The following is a 23,351-nucleotide window of genomic DNA, read 5'->3' as shown; positions in this document are numbered from 1 at the left end:
GTCTTGCAAGGTCATGATTGCCAATAATAAAGTCAAGTGTGTTGCCCTTTGAGTAAGTAGATGTAGTGAGTATTTGAGAGCGGTTGTGTCATCGCACTAATCTTCTAATTTGGATGTTAGAGTTGAGGTCTCTTAATAAGATATTTGTTCAAGTTATTTGTTGTGTAATGTAGCTACATGAGCATGGTAAGTTCTTCAAAGTGATCATTGAAATCAGGAGCTGATGGGCCATAAATGGTGTAGAAGCAGCATGTTTGTTCATGGTTTCGTTTATAGCTGAAGGAAAGACATTTGAAGGCGGGAAAGGAGGGGAGCATCAGTTTCAATGCAATTCCAAGTGTTTCTATGGATTATAGCGATACAACCTTGAGTTTTTGTAGTTTATTTTTTCAGAAGATGGAGAAGCCTGTGGGAATAATTATGCCAAATTAAGGCGGAGAGGATGTGATATCCAAGTTTCAGTGATTAATAGCATGTCTAGGTCATGTGAATGTCAAGAAGTCAGCTTTTTCCCCTGCTTGGGCTGATATGGCTTTATGGAGCATGCACTTCAGGGACTTCATGACTGAGATAGGGGAGAAGTTTCCAGTGGATTTAATTTGGATTAGTTTATATTGGACTAATTTGGATTGAACCAATTATCAGACAATATGAAAACTAGGTAACTAATAAAACATTTTATAGAGGGTTCTTTTTGGTATCTTTTTTTGTTATTCGTTATTTAGCTTGATCATTGGTCAACGTATGAGGATTTTCGTTAGACTTCCCACCGTATCCAAGCACTTTTAGCAACAGTTTTGTTTGATAGGCCATAGAAATTCCTACAGAAGCAAAATCTTTTTAAGAACTTCTTGCCTTACAAAGTAACCATTAATCAGTCCTATTCAAAGGCAGCACTCTTATGGGTATACTCAACATTGAAAAAGTGATATGGGAGGACAGGTTGAAAGGGGCAGGCATAGAGACTTGGGGACTAGACGAAAGATCAGTACAATGCAAAACAAGCATTGACAATAACAATAGTATTTGATTTAAAAATGTTTTTTTTTTTAGAGAATGTAGCATTTCTTCATGTAATGGTGCTTGTGGTTATGTAGCTGTGTCAGTGGAGGACAGGAGAATGAGTTTATCGATTCATGGATAAGTGAGTTCTTGTAAAGGTGAATGCTTAAGCACCTAAATGTTTAACAATGGATCATTAGTGATTTACCAATACATTCATTTATCAACAATTGGTAAATGACTGAATTTGTCCATCTATTGACTCATTCTCATGTTAGTTTACTCCCTGAGAAACACAAGCACACAGAAAAATGATTGAACAAATACTCTTAAAAACAAATCCAGTTCTGTTTGCATTGTCAATGCGTTTCTCAGACTGTAAAGATATTGGTCCGCACCTGACATCACAAAGGAGATTTCACTTCTGGCCTGGCAAAATATAATTTCTTCTTTAAAATTACCCTTATGATTGTGGTACACTGCCCTCATTTGTAATAGTACCCACAAAGAAGCCTACACACTCTAAGAAGCACCTTTCCCCATGACATATGGCACGTGTCACTCGTATAACCGATTAGTCACGTACTTTCCATTGAATAATCATCAGGTTTGTTAGTCCATTTTGTTCTGTTGAAATAAATCAAGGTAAAATGTCCCAGGGCACACTGATTTGTTTAAGGGAAGATCATGTCTGGAAAATTGATATCCTGGTGACAAGGAATCTTAATCAACTAGACAAGCAAATACAAACTGGTGTGCTTGTCGAATAGGAGATGTTTATAGCATGTATTGTAGATCATATGCTTTGCTTTCCTGCTGGCTGGTGTTGCATTCAGACCTTTACAGCTTGTGTACTTCAAAGATTGAGTTTCGAGTTCTTGTATGAATTGTTATCACATAGCCGAAACCCAGCCTCTTAGATTATAGATTTTTTTCATCATCGGATTTGCAGCTAAAGTCTGTAGCTGTGTTTTTGAAACATGGTGGCGCCTGGAAAATCAACATTTTGTATGCTGTTAATAAGAATAGTCTGTACCAAGCTTCTTTGACTTTACCAACACGTTCACCATGTGAAGACACCAACTTGATCCGTTGAAAGATAAATCCTATAAACACAGCTTCCACGTTATAAGAAAATGAAGTCCTCTTTGGAAAATTTGTTGTTTTGATTTTGTCCTCAATGCACAATCCAATTGACATTGGGTTTGTAATCTGCGGCTTTCTTGAAATTATGCAAAGAAATGTGTTTGGCATGCTAGCATTTAAAATGTAAATGAAATAGCTCTAAACATTGTGATCTTGGGTGGTGTCAATGAGGACTGTTATTTTTCTCAAGTACATAAGAGGAGGAAGAAGCTAACTTTGTCAGACAAGAGGTGTGAACATGATTTTGTTATGAAATCAAAAGTAGTTTACATAGGTTCTGAGACTTCACCTCAGGTTAAAAAAATAAAAAGTGCTGCCTCCACCTCAAGGTCGCTAAGAATACAGTACAGAGCCCGAATAGACTCTTCCAGTCTCTACTCTGGTAACCTGAATGAACCCTAAAGCCTGCCTCAAAGGATGAGTTAGTCGTTCCTGAAAAATTAACTATGACACTGAAAGAAGACCACCCTAGAAAGGCACTCTCCAAAGGCACATCATCTTCTGAGTTGACTTAAAAACATCTGAGGCTTGACTCATCATTAACCCCAAAAAGAATCAGAGGAACTAATTCTGGACACACCAATACCGGATGATAGCTGTGACATAGTTTTTCGACCTGCAGGCCAAATAATGCAAAACATCAGATTGACCTGTTTAGGTCCACAAAACCAAATCAGCCAGCCACTCATATGGCACACTCCCTTCAGCCATCACCAGTATTAAGTGCAAAATCTATTTCAAAGAAGCCATTTCAGCAGCTTAGTGCCATGATTGCATTCCAAAGCATACCAAGATTACTGAATTAGATACAAAGCACTAGCCTATCTTTCCTCGGTGTTCACTCCCTCAGGATTACAGTGCATATCACCTTCTTTGTCATGCATGCACAAATGAAGATGATTAGTGATGATGAGGGGATTAATGATGACACTTGTGTTTTTGCTCATACAGGAAGGTGTTCAAGAAGCCCTTCAGGCTTTTAGGTATTCTGTTGGCTAGCGATGACTAAAATGATATCTTTAAATGATTTATAAAAGGGTTAATCACGATGGAGAACATTATTTCAATTATTTGATTGGGTTAAAGTGTTGATATAAATTGTTTAATAGGTGCAGAGATACCACTAAAAGAGCCACATCAACTTAATAATCAGAAGTTTTATTCGATCTTGCTACTTAATTAAATGTGTCAATGGATATGTTACTGCAAGACTGACAGTATGAACAATATTTTAGTACTTTAGTTTTGTACTTGCTATAGGATACGTTTATAGAGTTATGTATAAAAATAGCCTGTCTCAAGAAGCCAACAAATTGAAATACATATTTGACTTCTAGCCTAATACATATGTCAGTATGCAGTTCCAATCAAATAGGTATTTTTTGGTGTTTGTATTTTGTTTATGTGAAAATCAATAAGTACAGCATCACAGGCACAGCAAATCTGTATCTGCGTGTTTGTTTTACAAAAGTTATATTGATGCAAACTGGATTGTTTTCTTTAGGTTGCTGATTTTTGTTTTCTATTAGTTCTTCACTTTTGTCTTCTAGAACATGAATGAAGCTTCCTCCCTGCTTAGTGCCACCTGCAATACTTTCATCACAACGTTAGAAGAATGTGTGAAGATAGCAAATGCCAAGTTTAAGCCAGACATTTTTCAACTGCCTCATCCTGATCCTCTTATTTTTCCTGTGTCACCATCACCTGTACAAATGGTTGGTAAGCTCGATGATTATAAATGATCAGGTTCAATCTTAACCTGGGTGTGTCGGAAGATTAACTGCCTCGGTTTAACCTTTGCCTTTCTTTTTCATTTAGTTTAGAGATCTTGCCTTGTATTTTGAACATATCCAACGTTCTCGGTTTCACTGCTGGTCACTATTCTATCAGACTAAAACCTGCCGTATGTTTAGCATGCTTGAACACTTGCTAGACCATCATTTCTTCAAACCTATTTTTTATTGTTTCCAATATAACATATTAGCACATAGTATCAAAAGGTTAAATAATAATCAAAGTGTCATGGCTCCCATCAGCAAAATGTACATAATTCAGTGCTAACCTATCAGCAAAGAAGTCCAGTACGAGATCATAAAGTAAATAAAAGTAGTGCCAGTGTATAAGATATAACAAAAAACTACAATGTGCCTGGTCTAAGAGCTATAACACTGATGAGTTCCAGGTAATGAAGTTTTAAGTGGGATTCATCCTATGTGGAACCATGGAATCGATGCAGAGTACAAATCTACATTGACATGTTGAGGAGGATGATGAAACATTGACTCCAGATTCATTTTAAATAAAATAAAACATCTACTCACCTACAAGAGTGGCAATGTAGGAATTGCTCAGGGACAGAGGTGATAGTGAGAAATGAACCAGTGGCAGGACAATTGGAAACTATCCTATGGAGGCCTGCTATAGTCTCTGATGTGCTCCCTGAAGATAAAGGCCATGTCATTACACCCGGGGGCAATTAGGTGTTCATGAGATGAGCTAAGTAAACCACCTTGCAAAGCTGCTGGATAAGGAAAGAAGCGGGTATGGGAATTATTCAAATTAACGTCTGCCAACCGACTAAGCGTCTAGCTCTTATGTTGACATTTTTGGTTGGAGGTGGTAGATGCATATAAATGCCAGCATTTTGGAACTGAGGAGTAGACCTAATGTATCTTTAATGTGGCTTTATTTCAATGAAATTGGCAAATGGTCTCCTTTGCAGTCTTCTGCAGACTCTATAACGAAACAACTACCATAAAGAAATCTCACATGTACGTAGGCACACCCACAGTGCCCGTTCTTTGCACCATCTTCACTTAGATAGTCCGATGCGAACTGTAGATATGACAATTGAAAGATCTAGGTTAACTTTTCCTTCCAACATCTACTTTGAAAGGCAGATCTACCTATTACCGTGGTTTCCACTGGATGGAGTTGGGTACAGACTGAAGCAATTTACTGGTTTTGTATTGAAAAATTCTCTTTACACCATATGTAGTACTTTACTTCACAAAGAGGATCTAGGTCTTGAAGAAAGCCCTTTGACTGTTTTTAGGTTTAAATCTTTTGTTATTGATTTGAAAGACAAAACAAGATGCATCGAGCAATAAGGCCTAAATTGTGGGCTATAAGCATTCGTAGTGCTACAAAGAACATCAAAAATGAAACAAGAATACCGTCCTGACCTCCCACCCTCCCTGCCCCTCCCCTTGAGTCAGATCTTGTGTCAGCGGGGGAAGGCACAGCTGCCGCATATACCTGGGGCGGGTGAGCTTGCAGAATTCAGAGCATAACCGGGCAATAAAGGGGTGCCATAGATCCGCAAAAGAGGCCCCATCTCCTGGAGTGAGAAAGAAATACGCTCCATGCCGAGCACATACCACAACCTGTGCAACCACCCCTGCAACGTAGGGGTGCTATCCGTGCCCCAGTGAGACAGTATATTCTGTAGTGCTGCCCCTAAAGCTATTCCCATCTGCCTACCTGTACGGGACTTGAGGGGAAATGTGAGTCTATCAGAGACGCCCAGAATGACGTACTCCGGAAAGTGAAGTATATTGGTGTCGAAGTGTTTGTCAATCTCGTCTAGAATCTGTTTCCAGTAGGACGGAAGAGTGGGGCATTCCCATAATAAGTGAAGCAGTGTGCCCTCAGCCCCACATCCCCTCCAACAACTCGAGGAGTGGCTGGGGTCGATCCTATGCGATCTGGGGGGAGGTGAGATACCAGTACGCCATTATCTTAGTGGCAGATTCTACGCTGGATATATTACGCTCTGAGTGTCTGGCCCTGTAGTGAATGTTGTCCCATTCTTTTTGAGTCAATGTCCGCCCCAGCTCCGTTTCACACCGTTTCTGCCCCACAAATTTGGTCGATCGTTCCGGGGGCCGTAGGATATGGTAAAGTTTTGTGTTAAGTCGTTTAGTAGACTGCTTAGAGAGCAACCACTGCTCATATGGGGCAAGCCTTCTCTCCGCTCTTTTGCGTATCTGGGGTTGCATTACCCAGTGTCATATCCGCTGATAGTGGTACTGCTCAGTTTCAGGCATTGCAAAGTCGGATCGGAAAACCTTGAAAGACAGGGGGCCCTCCACATCGAACAAATGCCCTATGGATCTGTGGCCTTTCTTGTCCCAGTGACCAAAGGCTGTCTGATCAAGGCCCGGGGTGAAGTCGGGATTGTTGGTTATAGGGGTGAGAGGCGATGGGAATGTGGTAAGATCGTTGCGCGTAGCCATAGCGTCCCAGGCTTTTAAGGTGGCCCGCACTATTAGTGAACCATAGAGTCCAGGAGGCCTGGAGACTCTGCGGAGAAAGGGGATCTTCCACAGGGGCTGGCCAGCTAGTGCACTCTCCATGAAGAGCCACTGCTTCTCAGATTCCAGTTGAGCCTATTATAGCAAGGATTGTATCTGTATAGTCTTATAATAGCGGTCAAGGTTGGGAATTCCCAGGCCCCCTTCCCCAGAGGGTCTAAAGCTCATGTCCCTGCTCATCCGTGGTTTCTTGTCCACCCAGACAAAGGAAGAGAACTCGGTCTGAAGCTGTTTCAGGAGGTTCACCAGGCAGAGTTTGAAAAAGATATAAGATTTTAGGGAGTACGCTCATCTTGAGGGCTGCCACTCGGCCCAGCCACGAAAGGCCAACTGTCCGCCAGCGTCGCAGACCCCGCCAAAGTCTGTGCCAACAAATGAGCGTAATTTAAGAAACTGTCTGAGGTGGATACTGATTGTGTAATGCCTATATAAGGGATAGTATTCTGATCCCACCGGGTCGGACACACCTGTTCAAGGGCGGTGATGGTTGAGGGCTGTAAGGAAACCATAGAGCTTGCGACTTGAACACATTAACTCGGAAGCCTGAGGCAGCTGCAAACACCTCTAGTTCGGTAAGGAAAGCCAAAACAGATGTCTCGGGGGTCTCAAGCGTAGTGATTACATCGTCCGCGTATAGGCTGATGGTATGCCGCTCTCCCCCGAAGAGAACCCCTCTAATCTGCTGATTCTCCCGGACCCTCTGTGCTAGTGGCTCCATAAAGAGAGCGAACAGCAGTGGGGAGAGCGGACAGCCCTGTTGCGTACCTCTAGCAATCGGGAAGGGGTCTGACGTAAAGCCGTTCACCTGGACAGTGGCTGTGGGGTAGCTATATCCACTGAGCACCCACCTGCAAAAATGGCTCCCTATCCCAAACTGCTCTCCAGAGTGGTCTCTTGGAAGGGCCAGTGTACTCTGTTGAACGCCTTTTCGGCATCGACAGATAGCGCTACTCGTTCCTCTGACCGTGGGCCTTGTCCAGGAGGTGAAGCAGTTTCCTGGTGTTGTCGCTACATTATCTGGTCGCAGCAAATCCAGCCTGGTCCGGGTCTTTCAATCCTGGCATTAGCGGGCCCAGTCCGGCCGCTAGTATCCCAGTAAAGATCTTAAAATCGATATTTAGCAAGGATATAGGCCTGTACGAAGCACAGCGTCTGCCATCCTTTCCGGGCTTAGGCAGTACTGCTACTGACGCCAGGAGCATAGTGGGCGGTATTTCGGAGGTGTCTCTGATTGCGTTAAAGAGTCGGGTCAGTATCGGGGCTAAAATCGAGCAGGATGTTTTATAAAAAATGGCGGTAAACCCATACGGACATGGGGATTTCAGGAGCTGGAACCTGGCTATAGCTGAGATAACTTCTTCGACCCGGATCGGGCTATCTAAGGAAGAGGCCTGGTCTAGCATTAAGCGGGAATGCGTTATGCCCTGCGCATCTTTTTGTCTGCAGAGGGCGTGGCTATAAAGTTGCCACTAGTTTGTGTTTCCTACAAGGATACTATGGAGGTTTCTTGGGTATCGTTCACACCTAGAAAGTCCTCGAGCGTCTTAGTGAAGCGCGTGATGACTTCAGGGCGGTGAAGGAGTGTATCCCTCAGTCTCCTGGAGTATGATGGTCGAGGGGTGGGGGGAAACAGTGGAGATGTGGTTAAAGCCGCATGGTCAGATAGTGCTTGTGGTTCTATAATTGAGTCCTGTGCTAAAGAAAGTAGGGACCCCAAGACGTAGTCTAACCGGGCATAAGACCCGCAGGCGTGGGAATAGAAGGTGTAGTCAGTTGTGTGAGGGTGAAAGTGGCGCCACATGTCAACTAACCCCAAGTCATGAAACCACTGTCGCAAAGGTGCTAGCGACAAACCTGTCAGATAGAGCCCCAGTCTGTCTCTGCGCTGAACGGTTCAGATGGTCGTCAGACACAATGTTCAGGTTGCCCCCAGGAGTATTTGACAGTCCGGAGAGGATGTTGGGTCTGCCACTGCTTTACGTAGGAATGTCTCCTGGCCCTCGTTAGAAGCATAGATAGTGGCCAGCGTGAGCGTGTGCATTCCCAAGTTCACGGAGAGCTCCAGAAGCCTTCCTTTGATCTCTATCTTTTCTCCCACTACCCCCGGAAAGGTGCAAGAGATGAGGATAGCGACTCCCGCCCTCTTAGTGGGAAGAGAAGAGAAGTATTGCTGTGGAAAGGCCTTGGAACGCAATCTGTGCATGTCGCTGCGCAATAGGTGTGTCTCTTGCAATAAACATATTTGGGCTTTAGAGTTCTCCAGATAGGACAGGATAGCCCTGCGCTTGATAGGGTTGTTAAGCCCTTTCACATTTAGGGTTAGGATTTTAACGCTCATCTATGCGGACGGTGTGAGCCAGTGCGCTGTTGGTGCGAGATGGCAGGTCATGCTCATCCTGTATGGGGGCATATGGGTCTCAGACACGGAGGTCTGGCTCAGCAGAGGACGCGCACATGCGGGGAAGATGAAAAAGCGCAGAGTGGGGGTGAGGGAACCCACCAAATAAAAATAACAAAACCCCAACATAACAAACATGAGTATGGTGAAGTTTATCAAACAGTCAATTTCTGATGGAAACATCTGCCAGTGGATTCCTCACCTTGTGAATATCCCCTGCGCCAGCAACATTCGGAATTTTTTCGTAGCTCTCCACGCCGACGAGGATGACGTCCCAATGGCATAGCTCCGCACGCGGCTTCGCTGGTGTCACTGGAGCCATAAGAGCGCCTCGTCGGCGTGATGACGTCCGTTCCCTTTTTTCTGCGCCGTCAACGCGAACGGTTTTCGGGGACTCTCCGTAGCTGTCTAGTTACTTTGTATTCCTGGATTGTGTTTCTGGTCTTCTCTTGCTTCTTTCCTGAATATGTCATCGAGGAAGTCAGGGTTCAAGCCCTGTAGAGAGTGCGGAGGACATATGTCCATCACGGATCCTCACGAAGATTGTGTCTGGAGCCTGTCGTTGGATCACGACGTCGAGGGGTGCTCTTGCTGCCGTAAGATGAACCCGAAGGCTTTAAAGGTGAGAGAGGCCAAGCTGTTCATGGGGAAGATGAGGAAGGAGAAGAGAGGTCGCAGGAGGTCGAGGTCGGGTTCGAAGTCGACATCGGGTCATGATTCAAAATCAAAGAAGCATAAGAAGAAGAGGAGGCACGGCTCTCGACGCCGTTCAGATAAGGAGACCGCTCCGAAATCGACTTCTCCAGTTCCTCGGCATCGTAAGGACTATGTTTCTCCTTCGGTTTCGAATCTGGCTTCACCTGTTTGTCCGGCTTCGCCTGCAGCTTCTCCGGAGCGTTCTCCAGCTCTGGCTCCATCTCCAACGCCGACGTATTCTCCGGCTCCGGTGGAAGAGGCTCCGGTACCTGATGAGTCGTCGACTCCATTGGCTCCACCGTCGGTGCCGATTGGCCCGAATCCGGTAATGCCTCAGCCTGAGCCTTTATCGGGCCCTTACCCACTTTTCCCTGGCCAATACCCATCGCATTACTTGAATGCCATGTATGGTGTCTTTACAAGAGGAATGTACCCCTCTGGAGCACCTTCGGGTCCCATGGGTCCAATGGCCTTTAATTTGGGGGTTCCTCAGGCCTATGCTCAGGCTCCCTTTATGCCATTCCTACCAGCGGCGCCGTCCTGGCATTTCCCGGTGCTGAGGACGTCGACGCCATTCCCTTCATCTCCGGCTCTGTCAGCTCGATCTCGTTTGGCTCAAGCTGTGCCTCCGGATCCGTGTTCGACGCCGGCTCCGTTGGAATTGTGTGTGGCGCCTCCGACGCCGGTTCCGAGGATAAGATCCAGGCGGGAGGCGCAGAGGATTTTGGAAGAACAGAAGTATCGGGCAGAAGAAATGGAGGAAGGTGAACTTCAAGAGCCAGATGATTTATTTGAAGACTTAAGGGAGGCAAGTGGCCTTGATATGTCCCCAGAATGGTAGCTTTCTCCTCCTTCAGATGCTCCCTCTAAGGATATGGTTCCTTACCACACAGTTGTAAGGAAGGCAGCGGAGCTCTTAGTCTTGCAGCTCCCAACGGCTGAATTTAAGTCCAATATCTTGACGGAGGTTCTTCATTCTCCCTCCACTGTAGTAGAACCTACGCTTCCTTTCAATGATGCCATTACTGAGCCAGTTATGGAGGTTTGGCGTAAGCCCTTTTCGGCTCCAGCCGTGTCAAAATCTGTTGCTAGGAGGTACAGGGTGGCTCCAGGCAATCTGGACTTCCTAACATCCCATCCTTCTCCTGAGAGCCTGGTGGTTCACGCTGCCTGTTCGAAGAAGTCTTCTGGAGCATTTCCTCAAGTTCCTGGTGATAGAGAGTCAAAAAAGCTTGACCAGTAAGCCAAGAAGGTGTTCTCCCTGCAAGTATGGCCTTGAAGTCCACAAATGCCACCTGTCTTTTGGGCTGTTACATCCACGCCCTAATGGACTCTGCAAAACAGCTGGCTCCTAAATTGTCTGAGGAGGACAGGCAGAATTTTAATGAGGTCTTGTCGGACACTCAAGCAGCTGCATGTCAAGTTATTCAGAGTGGTTTGGACACTGCGGACTCTGTTGCCAGGATCATGGGCTCCTCGGTTGCCACAAGAAGAAGTGCTTGGCTTAAGTCGTCGGAGTTCTCTCCAGATTTGCAGGCAACACTTCTAGACCTACCCTTTGATGGTTCTGGACTGTTTGGAAAGAAAGCAGATGCAGCCTTGGAAAGATTCAAGGACAGCAAAGCCACAGCTAAGTCTCTGGCCCTGCAGGCGCAGCCTAGAGGTTTCTCTTACAGAAGGTACAGAGGTTTTGGGAGGTCGTCCTTTCGGACCTACAGGCAGCCTCCGCAGCAGCAAAATACCCTGTATAAGACCTACAGGGGCAAGAACAGAGGTCGTCCACAAGGTCATCAGCCCTCCTCTACCTCCCTCCCTCTTGCCACATTAAAGCAGCCCTAGATCCTCCATTCTGGATCATGTTGGTCATGTGGGGGGGTCGGCTTTCCCATTTTCTGCAAGATTGGGCATCGGTCACTTCAGACCTTTGAGTTCTAAATCTTGTGGAAAATGGGTATGCTCTTCCCTTTCGGGAATTCCCTCCAAATTCCCTCCTTGCCAAGGTGCTTACTCGTAGGGACACCTTCTCCTGCAGGAGGAAGTCCTAACATTACTGAAAAAAAGGTGCGATAGAGGTGGTTCCAGAGCGGGAAAGGGGTCAGGGATGCTACTCCCGGTATTTCCTGATACGCAAGTAGGATGGCAGGCTACGTCCAATCCTGGATCTCAGGATCTTGATCCTTTTTCTGAAGCAGGAGAAGTTCAAGATGCTCACCCTTGCGCAGGTTCTTCAAGCGCTGCAACAGAAGGACTGGATGGTGTTGATCGACTTGCAGGATGCGTATTTTCATATTCCGATCCTGGAGTCGCACAGGAAGTATCTCCGTTTTACAGTAGGGTCGCAACATTATCAGTTTGCGGTTCTCCCGTTTGGTCTTACTACTGCACCTCGAGTCTTCACCAAGCTGATGGCAGTGGTGGCAGCTCATCTCAGAAGGTCAGGGATTCCAGTTTTCCCCTATCTGAACGACTGGCTGATCAAAGCGGTGTCGCCAGAGAAGGTGCTTCATCATCTGCAGGTTACAACTCAGCTGTTGTACAAATTTGGTTTCTTGATAAACGTGCCCAAATCTCACCTGGTGCCCACTCAGCGCAACCTGTTCATAGGGGCAGTACTGGACACTACTGTGTGTTGAGCATTCCCACCTCCACAAAGGATTCTCGACATACAGGAAATGATTCCCTTGTTTTACAATGGAGCGGTCGTTCCAGTCCTGAAGGTCCTTCGTCTGCTCGGTCTGTTTGCTTCCTGCATTCTGTTGGTCAACCATGCACGCTGGCACATGAGGGCGCTCCAGTGGTGCCTCCGCAGGCAGTGTTATCAGCACAACGGAGATCTCAGGGACTCTGTGAGGATCTCCAGGGCAGCTGCAGCGGATCTGTCTTGGTGGAGCGTGGAGGGCAATCTGTCTCAAGGAAAGCCCTTCCATCTGCCTCTATCGGTGGCCAAAGTGATAACGGATGCATCCACTTTAGAGTGGGGTGGGGATCTGGAGATCAAGGGTCTTTGGTCTCCAGAGGAAAGGTTGCTTCACATCAACCTTTTGAAGTTGCGGGCGATATGTTCAAGGCCTTCCTCCCTTCCCTTCGCGGTCAGTCGGTTCAAGACATGACAGACAACACTACCGCGATGTGGTATGTCAAAAAGCAGGGAGAAGTGGGATTGCATTGTCTCTGCAGAGAGGCTCTGTGTCTCTGGTCCTGGGTTCTGGATCATCAGATTTGTCTGATGACAAATTATCTGGCCGGAGTTCTGAACGTGCGTGCAGACAGTCTGTCGGCAATTCTCTGCCGACCACGAGTGGAGGCTCAATCTGGAGGTGGTTCGTCGCGTCTGTGAGAAGTTGGCCTGATGTATGATGTCACTAGTTATAGTGTACACCTTATATCAGTCCAAATACCCTTATGGTGATTGGTTGTAAAGTCAACCTTATAGACCAGCTATCCTAGTGGTAGCATGGACAAGAGCAGTCTTAGGCTAAACTCTGAATGGCATGTGAAGCCAGCTGTGATACCATATATAATCCCTTGAATACCAAATGAAAGGACACCACAACAGATATATATATAAAATAAAGTGTATTTATTCTAAGCAAACCCTCAGCACTCTTTATGAGTTTAGAGGTAAGTACAACACAGTCTTATTAATGCATACAGTAAGTCACACAGGTAAGTAATACAGTTAGGCCCTAGGGGCCACGCAAACCATATACTAAAGAAGTGGTATAAGAACCACTGTCACGGAAATAGAATAGGCCTAGGCCTAGGGAATCGCTGGGGCTACACTACACTAGCGTTAGTTAGGAAGTGGGAGGCCCACGGGATTCGTGTGCAGAGTGGAAACACTCACGCGTAATGCGTAAAAGTCAATAGCAATATTACAGTTTAGAAATAGATAGATTTAGGACACTTCCGGAGTAGCTAGGAAGTTGAGACTTGAAAACTAGACACTAGGATAGTCACTATCCTGATGAGCACCGGAGTACCCAAGTTACCTAGCCCACAGGCTGCGGGTGCATAGGGGTGAAGATGCGTCGTTTTCGTCGTCGACTCCTATGGATGCCTGAAGAAAGATGCTGACAGGCAGTCAGGAGAGAGTGTCCGGTGGATCCCAAGCCTGGGATCAAGAAGAGAAGAAACCTGCAAGCAGAGGGGACAGAGTCAAGGTCACTAGCCAGTGACCACGTGGAACCAGGAAGGAACCAGGCGATGTCGTGAAGAGTTGCAGGTGAAGGTGAAGCTTGTCGCTGCAGCCAGGAGGACCAGGAAGCGTCGAGGACGACCAGGACCAGGAGGCGAGCTGTCCCACGAAGGCTCTTGCTGTCGGCGGCGTCGAAGTTGGACTAGGACTCACCAAGCCTTGGCAAGCGGAACCCACGAAGAACAAGGGACTTGCTTCTGGTGCAGACCAGGAAGGTCTGGGGTGCTTCTTCTTTGCAGAGAAGCGGGAGCCAGTCTGGAGGAGCCAAACCAGCGCAGAAGATTTCAGGGAGCGTCGTCACAAAGGCCACTAGCCAGCGGGCAAGCAACCGGACAGACGCGGCAAGCAGGAAAATGCTGAAGGGCCCCACGCAGGACTCGTGGAGTGTGGGGGGCTGGTCTTCGGTGCAGATGGTGCTTGGGGTTGGGGCTTCTCAATCCCCGGTGCACAACTTCGAGGGTACCTCAGAAGCTGCGCTGTAAGTTACTAGCCACTTTTCCCAGGTAGCCGGTCCCACGTCGCTCGTCGCCTCCACGGATCTCAGCTCTGCTGCAGATGTGGATGAGGGTCGGAGAAGTCTGGAAATCAAGGCTCTGGTCGGGCTCTGCAATCGGTTCCTCGTCGAACGTTTCACAAAGCAAAGGGTAGTCACTTGATGGTGCCTGTTTGCACAGGGTAGCCACTCCTTGGCTACAAGGGAGATTCTTCAGTCTTCTTCTTTCGTCGAATGTCGAAGGTCCAGAGTTTCTGTTCAGTTTTGCAGGTTCAGGATAATCTAATCTCTTGAGGCCCAACTCCCACTCTTATACTAATCTGGGGGGCTGGGATACCTGCTAGGTCACGCCTTATGGGTGGGACCTGGGAGGGGGTGGTTACACCCACTTCCCTTTGTCCAGTTTCGCGCCAGAGCTGGGGCTGGAGTGCCCCAGCGCCGGTTTGAACTGGACTATGCAAGGAACACCTTGTGTGCCCCAGGCATGTCTCATTCCTTTCAGCCCACCCTGCCCCAATACACTAAAGGCTGTCTGGGGGGGTGCTAGCACCTCCCCAAGCAGGAAACCTATTGTCCAGGCCTCCCTGGCTGGGATCACTCCCAGCAGCAGGAGGTCAGACTTGTGTCGTGGCAGCAGCATCCATTTTGTGATGCTGAGGCTTTGGTCAGAGGCTAACAGTTGAAGTATGATTTTAACATGTCTTTCCCTCTAGAAGGGGGGAATAATATTCTCATGTCCAGAAATGGCATGGGGGTATTATTCCCGAGTGTTAGACACCTTACACGACATGTTTTGATAAAGCCCAACCATAGTTACCATAACCGTCTAAGATTATAAGGCACTTTAAGAGTATATGGTAGGCTATATCATAGAACAGCTATAAGGACAAGGTTCCGAAAGCTGCAGACAGGCTCAGCTCATGCTAGAGCACCATCTCACATGTTACCAAGCACTCTGCCTCCAGGATTGTCAAGGCCTGCCATAGGAGTGACTGATAGGTACACATGTGTCTATATGTAAGTTAGGTATAGGAATACTACACCTAAGCAAGGGGTGATTACACGACCTTGCCCCAGCTGAGTGATCAGCCAGTTGTGTCAAAATGGAAGGCCAGGCCAGGGGTGGCACAATACATGCTGCAGCCCCTGGTAGGCCTAGGGTACACCTATGCCCTGGGTACCTAGGGTACACTGTACAGGGCCCAATAAGGTGATCCTATCCAAATGGGTTATGCACCTAAAGTACATAGTAGTAATTTAGAGAGAGAACAGCAGGGCTGTGGGTCTGATTAGCAGGCCCACAGCCATATCTAAGTCGAAAACCAGTAAAGCAAAAGCAAAAAGTGGGGGTGAACATAGAAAGCAGACCCTACTCTCCTACACAACCCCCCCCCAAACTTAGGGACATTAAACTAACCTTGACCAGTTGAGTCTTCATGTTCTAAGTGGAAATATCTGGAGAGTCCATCTGCATTGGCATGGTCAGTCCCAGGTCTATGTTCCACTGTGAAGTCCATCCCCTGTAGGGAAATGGACCACCTAAGAAGTTTGGGATTTTCACCCTTCATCTGATTTAGCCACAAGAGGGGCTTATGGTCTGTCTGAATCTTGAAGTGAGTGCCAAACAAGTATGGCCTCAGCTTCTTCAGGGCCCAAACCACAGCAAAGGCCTCCCTCTCAATAGCTGACCAACGTTTCTCTCTAGGGGTCAGCCTTCTACTTATAAAAGCAATTGGCTGGTCTTGACCATCTACATTCAGTTGTGAAAGAACAGCTCCCACACCTAACTCAGAAGCATCTGTCTGGACAATAAACTCTTTGGAGTAGTCTGGACTTTTCAGAATAGGTGCACTGCACATGGCCTGCTTCAGGTCATCAAATGCTTTTTGACAGCTTGCTGTCCACTGAACTTTCTTTGGCATCTTCTTGGAGGTCAAGTCATTAAGTGGTGTCACTATGGACCCATAGTTCTTAACAAACTTTCTGTAGTACCCAGACAGGCCCAAGAAAGCTCTGACCTGAGTCTGGGTAGTTGGAGGAGCCCAGTCCTTTATGGTCTGGATCTTGCTCTCCAGTGGTTGAACCTGACCCCCACCAACTAGGTGGCCCAGGTATACAACCTTGCTCTGCCCTATCTGGCACTTAGTGGCCTTGATAGTGAGGCCTGCCTTTTGCAGGGCCTCTAAAACATTCCTCAGGTGGACCAGGTGATCCTCCCAGGTGGAGCTAAAGACAGCAATATCATCAAGATAAGCTGCACAATAATCATCCAACCCAGTAAGGACTTGATTCACCAGCCTTTGGAAAGTGGCAGGTGCATTCTTCAAACCAAAGGGCATTACCACAAATTGATAATGTCCTCCTGGGGTCGAGAAAGCAGTTTTGGCCTTTGCACTCTCAGCTAGTCTGATTTGCCAGTAGCCTGCTGTTAGGTCAAATGTGCTCAAAAACTTAGCAGCTGCCAGTCTGTCAATGAGCTCATCTGCCCTAGGTATTGGGTGGGCATCTGTCCTAGTGACAGCATTGAGACCTCTGTAATCCACGCAAAACCTCATCTCTCTCTTACCATCTTGGGTGTGAGGTTTTGGCACAAGGACTACAGGACTAGCCCAAGGGCTCTCTGAAGGTTCAATGACTCCCAGCTCCAACATCTTTTGTACCTCAACTTTTATGCAGTCCCTGACATGGTCAGGTTGCCTGTAGATTTTACTCTTCACAGGCAGACTGTCACCAGTGTCCACCTCATGGGTGCACCAGTTTGTCTGACTTGGGGTCAGAGAGAACATATGTCTGTAGGCCTGCAGAACTTGTCTGCAGTCCTGTTGCTGATGGACAGTGAGGCTGTCAGAAAAGACCACACCATCAACTGAGCCATCATCAGGGTTCTGAGTCAACAGGTCTGGGAGAGGGTCACTCTCTTCCTCCTGCCCCTCATCTGTAGCCATGAGTAGCCCCATGTCTGCCCTGTCAACATATGCCTTCAATCTGTTGACATGAAGCACCCTGTGGGGGCTTCTGGGAGTCCCAAGGTCCACCAAGTAGGTGACTTCTCCCTTTTTCTCAACAATAGTGTGGGGTCCAGACCATTTGTCTTGGAGTGCTGCTGGGGCCACTGGCTCCAACACCCACACTTTCTGCCCTGGCTGGTAAACAGTCAGTACAGCCTTTTGGTCATGCCAAGCTTTTTGGAGTTCTTGGCTTGCCTCAAGGTTTTTAGAAGCCTTCTTCATATACTCTGCCATCCTGGAGCGGAGACCAAGTACATAATCCACTATGTCTAGTTTGGGTTGTCTGAGAGGTCTCTCCCATCCTTCCTTCACCAAACACAGGGGTCCTCTTACAGGATGCCCAAACAAAAGCTCAAAAGGGCTGTAGCCAACCCCCTTTTGTGGGACCTCTCTGTAAGCAAACAGAAGGCAGGGTAAAAGGATGTCCCATCTTCGCCTAAGCTTGTCTGGTAATCCTTTTATCATTCCCTTTAGGGTCTTGTTGAATCTCTCAACAAGCCCATTGCACTGTGGGTGATAGGGTGTGGTGAACTTATAGTTAACACCACACTCCTTCCACATTGCAGTCAAGTATCCTGACATAAAGTTGGCACCTCTGTCAGAAATGACCTCCTTTGGAAAGCCCACTCTGGAGAATACTCCAAGCAGGGCTCTTGCCACAACAGGAGCTGTTGTGGTCCTCAGGGGAATTGCTTCTGGGTACCTGGTGGCATGGTCCACTATCACCAGTATGAATCTGTGCCCAGATGCTGTTTGTGGGTCCATTGGTCCTACAATATCTATGCCCACTCTTTCAAAGGGGACCCCCACCACAGGTAGTGGTATGAGGGGGGCCTTTGTGGTGGCACCTGATTTGCCACTGGCTTGGCAGGTGACACAGGAGCGACAAAACTCCTTAGTATCTTCTGACATATGGGGCCAGTGAAAGTGAGGGACAAGCCTGTCCCAAGTCTTGTTCTGGCCTAAATGTCCTGCAAGGGGAATATCATGGGCCAAGGTTAGAAGGAAGCCTCTGAACTTCAGTGGTATGACCAACCTCCTGGATGCACCAGGCTTGGGGTCTCTAGCCTCTGAGTACAGTAGCCCTTCATCCCAATACACTCTATGGGTACCTTGAGCATTCCCTGCAGCCTCAGCAGCAGCCAGCTGTCTGAGGGGTTCAAGAGAGGGGCAGTCTAATTGAGCCTGCCTCAGATCTGCCCTGGAAGGTCCCCCTGTCCCAAGAAACTCAACCTGATCAGGTTCAAGTTCTTCTAGGACAGTTCCTTCAGGGCTCTCAGAATCATCCTCCTGGGAGGGCTGATCCACCACCTGAGGCAGGGGGGAAGGCACAGCCTTAACCCTACTGCTCTTTCTCTTGGATTGTGACTGGTCCATAGTTTCAGGATCCAGCACTTGTTCAGTGTTGCACCTTTTGGCCTGTGACCTGGTCACAGCAAGGACATGTGCATCTATCCCCAGCATTTCTGCATGGGTCCTATACTCCACTTCAGACCAAACTGAAGTTTCAAGATCATTGCCCAGTAAACACTCTACAGGAAGGTCTGAACTAACAACAACTTTCTTGAGGCCAGTTACCCCTCCCCAGGAGAAGTTAACAATAGCCACACTATGGGAGGTAGTGGCATTGCTAGCGTTGGTCACTAGGTAATTCTCACCTAGTATGATCTGTCCAGGGTCCACAAAAGCAGGTGTCACCATTGTGACACTAGCCCCAGTGTCCCTGTAGGCCTGAGCCATTTTTTGGTTGATAAAAGGTGTCTGTCTGTACTTGCCCAGGTTACTGGGGCCTACAGTAGAGGACAAAGCTAAGTCCCCATCACAGATCAGGACAGCCTGAGTAGGTACTCTGACTAGGCCAGAATCCTCCTCAGTTCCCAGGGTTAACCCTACTACACCCTTTTGCTGGGAACCACCACTTACAGCTGAACTAGGGGGTACAGTTGCCTTAGGGGCAATGGTGGCTGGGGGCTTATCCTTTTTGGTGCACTCACTAAACCAATGTGAGGTAGACTTACAATAGTTGCACCATGGTTTCTTTTGGCCTTCTTTCTTCTTATCCTTTTTGGAACCACCCTCCCCCTGAGCCTTTTGGGGGCCTGGTGAAGACTTCTGGTCTTTTTGTTTCTGATCATTACCCTTCTGGTTTGCCTTTTACTGATCACCGCCCTGGTTCTGGTTTTTCTGCTTAACTCTAGTCCTGACCCATCTATCTGCCTTCTTTCCCAATTCTTGGGGAGAAGTCAGATCAGAATCAATCAGGTGTTGATGCAATAGCTGGTTTTGACAGTTGTTAAGTATTTGTTCTCTCATGATCAAATTATACAATCCTGTATAGTCCTTAACCTTACTTCCCAATAGCCAGCCTTCCAGAGCCTTAGTGGCACAATCTACAAAGTCAGTCCAGTCCTGAGTCTGTGTCTTCTGGGTATCCCTGAACAACAACCTGTATTGTTCAGTGGTTAGGCCAAACCCATCAATCAGAGCACTCTTCAGGACAGTGTAATTATCTGCATCCTCATCACTAACTGTGAGGAGCTTGTCTCTTCCTTTCTCAGAGAAGGAGAGCCACAAGATAGCTGCCCACTGACTTTGGGGTACCTGCTGTACTTTGCAAGCTCTCTCCAAAGCAGTTATCCATTTGTGGATGTCATCCCCACACTTGTAGGGAGGGACAATCTTGCTCAGGTTTCTATTATCATAGTGCCTGTCTCTATCTCTAGGAATGTTGCTGCCACCAGTGGGTTCTAACCCACTTAACTTTTGTTCTCTAGCCAGAGCAAGCTTCTCTTTGGCAAGGGCAAGTTCTTCCCTCTGAATCCTCAGATTAGCCTCCCTCATTCTGGCTGCATGCTCCTTTCTCTCAGGTGAAGTCATTCCCCTGTGAGAGGAAGCATTGGAGATGTTAGAGACATGGGAGTGGATGGATTCCCTTGAAGGGGATCTGTCCCTCCTGCTTCTCTGTGAATGTCTACTTGTGGGTCTGTATGGGGGGATCCCATGCAAACTCCCATGTAAACTTAAGTTAGCCTGGCTAAGTCTCCTTACTTGGCTCTGGCTGTCTACCTCCCCATCTGAAGCCCCATCTGACTCCTCTGTGGTGGGTAGACCCTCCTCTGTGCCTAGGGCACCTTCCTGAGATGCCCTCTGAGCATCATACTCCTCTAGGAGTTGTCTTAACTGAAGGAGGGTAGGGTTTGCACCCTGTTTTATTCCTCTGGAGGTACACAATTGTCTCATCTCCTGGAATGTTAAGGTATCATACCTAGAGGGGGTCTTCTGCAGACCTGCCCCTCCTGAGAGAGCATCTACTTGATCTCCTCCCAGAGGCATGATCTAGTGAGGGTGTGGTGTGTGCACCTACCTACACTAGTTGTATCTACTAAACCTTTCTAGTAGTTGTAGTCAGGGTGTGTTATTCCCTTCCACCTACAACTACAAAGTCCAGTAGGACTTAAGTATAATAATCTATGTTATATGTACCTAGACAATATCTGTGTGATCTTTCAATTTAGTATCTCAAGATTACAATGGTATTACAACAGCAAGCTCAGATCCCAACCGCTGCTCACCAATGTGAGAAGTTGGCCTGATGTATGATGTCACTAGTTATAGTGTACACCTTATATCAGTCCAAATACCCTTATGGTGATTGGTTGTAAAGTCAACCTTATAGACCAGCTATCCTAGTGGTAGCATGGACAAGAGCAGTCTTAGGCTAAACTCTGAATGGCATGTGAAGCCAGCTGTGATACCATATATAATCCCTTGAATACCAAATGAAAGGACACCACAACAGATATATATATAAAATAAAGTGTATTTATTCTAAGCAAACCCTCAGCACTCTTTATGAGTTTAGAGGTAAGTACAACACAGTCTTATTAATGCATACAGTAAGTCACACAGGTAAGTAATACAGTTAGGCCCTAGGGGCCACGCAAACCATATACTAAAGAAGTGGTATAAGAACCACTGTCACGGAAATAGAATAGGCCTAGGCCTAGGGAATCGCTGGGGCTACACTACACTAGCGTTAGTTAGGAAGTGGGAGGCCCACGGGATTCGTGTGCAGAGTGGAAACACTCACGCGTAATGCGTAAAAGTCAATAGCAATATTACAGTTTAGAAATAGATAGATTTAGGACACTTCCGGAGTAGCTAGGAAGTTGAGACTTGAAAACTAGACACTAGGATAGTCACTATCCTGATGAGCACCGGAGTACCCAAGTTACCTAGCCCACAGGCTGCGGGTGCATAGGGGTGAAGATGCGTCGTTTTCGTCGTCGACTCCTATGGATGCCTGAAGAAAGATGCTGACAGGCAGTCAGGAGAGAGTGTCCGGTGGATCCCAAGCCTGGGATCAAGAAGAGAAGAAACCTGCAAGCAGAGGGGACAGAGTCAAGGTCACTAGCCAGTGACCACGTGGAACCAGGAAGGAACCAGGCGATGTCGTGAAGAGTTGCAGGTGAAGGTGAAGCTTGTCGCTGCAGCCAGGAGGACCAGGAAGCGTCGAGGACGACCAGGACCAGGAGGCGAGCTGTCCCACGAAGGCTCTTGCTGTCGGCGGCGTCGAAGTTGGACTAGGACTCACCAAGCCTTGGCAAGCGGAACCCACGAAGAACAAGGGACTTGCTTCTGGTGCAGACCAGGAAGGTCTGGGGTGCTTCTTCTTTGCAGAGAAGCGGGAGCCAGTCTGGAGGAGCCAAACCAGCGCAGAAGATTTCAGGGAGCGTCGTCACAAAGGCCACTAGCCAGCGGGCAAGCAACCGGACAGACGCGGCAAGCAGGAAAATGCTGAAGGGCCCCACGCAGGACTCGTGGAGTGTGGGGGGCTGGTCTTCGGTGCAGATGGTGCTTGGGGTTGGTGCTTCTCAATCCCCGGTGCACAACTTCGAGGGTACCTCAGAAGCTGCGCTGTAAGTTACTAGCCACTTTTCCCAGGTAGCCGGTCCCACGTCGCTCGTCGCCTCCACGGATCTCAGCTCTGCTGCAGATGTGGATGAGGGTCGGAGAAGTCTGGAAATCAAGGCTCTGGTCGGGCTCTGCAATCGGTTCCTCGTCGAACGTTTCACAAAGCAAAGGGTAGTCACTTGATGGTGCCTGTTTGCACAGGGTAGCCACTCCTTGGCTACAAGGGAGATTCTTCAGTCTTCTTCTTTCGTCGAATGTCGAAGGTCCAGAGTTTCTGTTCAGTTTTGCAGGTTCAGGATAATCTAATCTCTTGAGGCCCAACTCCCACTCTTATACTAATCTGGGGGGCTGGGATACCTGCTAGGTCACGCCTTATGGGTGGGACCTGGGAGGGGGTGGTTACACCCACTTCCCTTTGTCCAGTTTCGCGCCAGAGCTGGGGCTGGAGTGCCCCAGCGCCGGTTTGAACTGGACTATGCAAGGAACACCTTGTGTGCCCCAGGCATGTCTCATTCCTTTCAGCCCACCCTGCCCCAATACACTAAAGGCTGTCTGGGGGGGTGCTAGCACCTCCCCAAGCAGGAAACCTATTGTCCAGGCCTCCCTGGCTGGGATCACTCCCAGCAGCAGGAGGTCAGACTTGTGTCGTGGCAGCAGCATCCATTTTGTGATGCTGAGGCTTTGGTCAGAGGCTAACAGTTGAAGTATGATTTTAACATGTCTTTCCCTCTAGAAGGGGGGAATAATATTCTCATGTCCAGAAATGGCATGGGGGTATTATTCCCGAGTGTTAGACACCTTACACGACATGTTTTGATAAAGCCCAACCATAGTTACCATAACCGTCTAAGATTATAAGGCACTTTAAGAGTATATGGTAGGCTATATCATAGAACAGCTATAAGGACAAGGTTCCGAAAGCTGCAGACAGGCTCAGCTCATGCTAGAGCACCATCTCACATGTTACCAAGCACTCTGCCTCCAGGATTGTCAAGGCCTGCCATAGGAGTGACTGATAGGTACACATGTGTCTATATGTAAGTTAGGTATAGGAATACTACACCTAAGCAAGGGGTGATTACACGACCTTGCCCCAGCTGAGTGATCAGCCAGTTGTGTCAAAATGGAAGGCCAGGCCAGGGGTGGCACAATACATGCTGCAGCCCCTGGTAGGCCTAGG

At 47.6% G+C, this 23,351-nt stretch overlaps 1 protein-coding gene across 2 annotated transcripts in view; it reads left to right on the top strand.

Annotated features, from left to right (window-relative positions):
- Nucleotides 1-23,351, top strand: part of PLEKHA3 (pleckstrin homology domain containing A3) — a 290,840-nt gene that overhangs the window by 169,775 nt on the left and 97,714 nt on the right. For both annotated transcript variants that reach the window (XM_085645207.1, XM_085645208.1), the window contains one exon: nucleotides 3,699-3,863. In XM_085645207.1, coding sequence (XP_085501333.1) covers nucleotides 3,699-3,863 — 165 coding nt within the window. The remainder of the gene's footprint in view (nucleotides 1-3,698; nucleotides 3,864-23,351) is intronic.

Source organism: Triturus cristatus, chromosome 3_1 (genome assembly GCF_964204655.1).
Source record: "Triturus cristatus chromosome 3_1, aTriCri1.1, whole genome shotgun sequence".
Lineage (NCBI taxonomy): Eukaryota > Metazoa > Chordata > Amphibia > Caudata > Salamandridae > Triturus > Triturus cristatus.
This window is presented reverse-complemented; position numbering and strand designations above follow the sequence as displayed.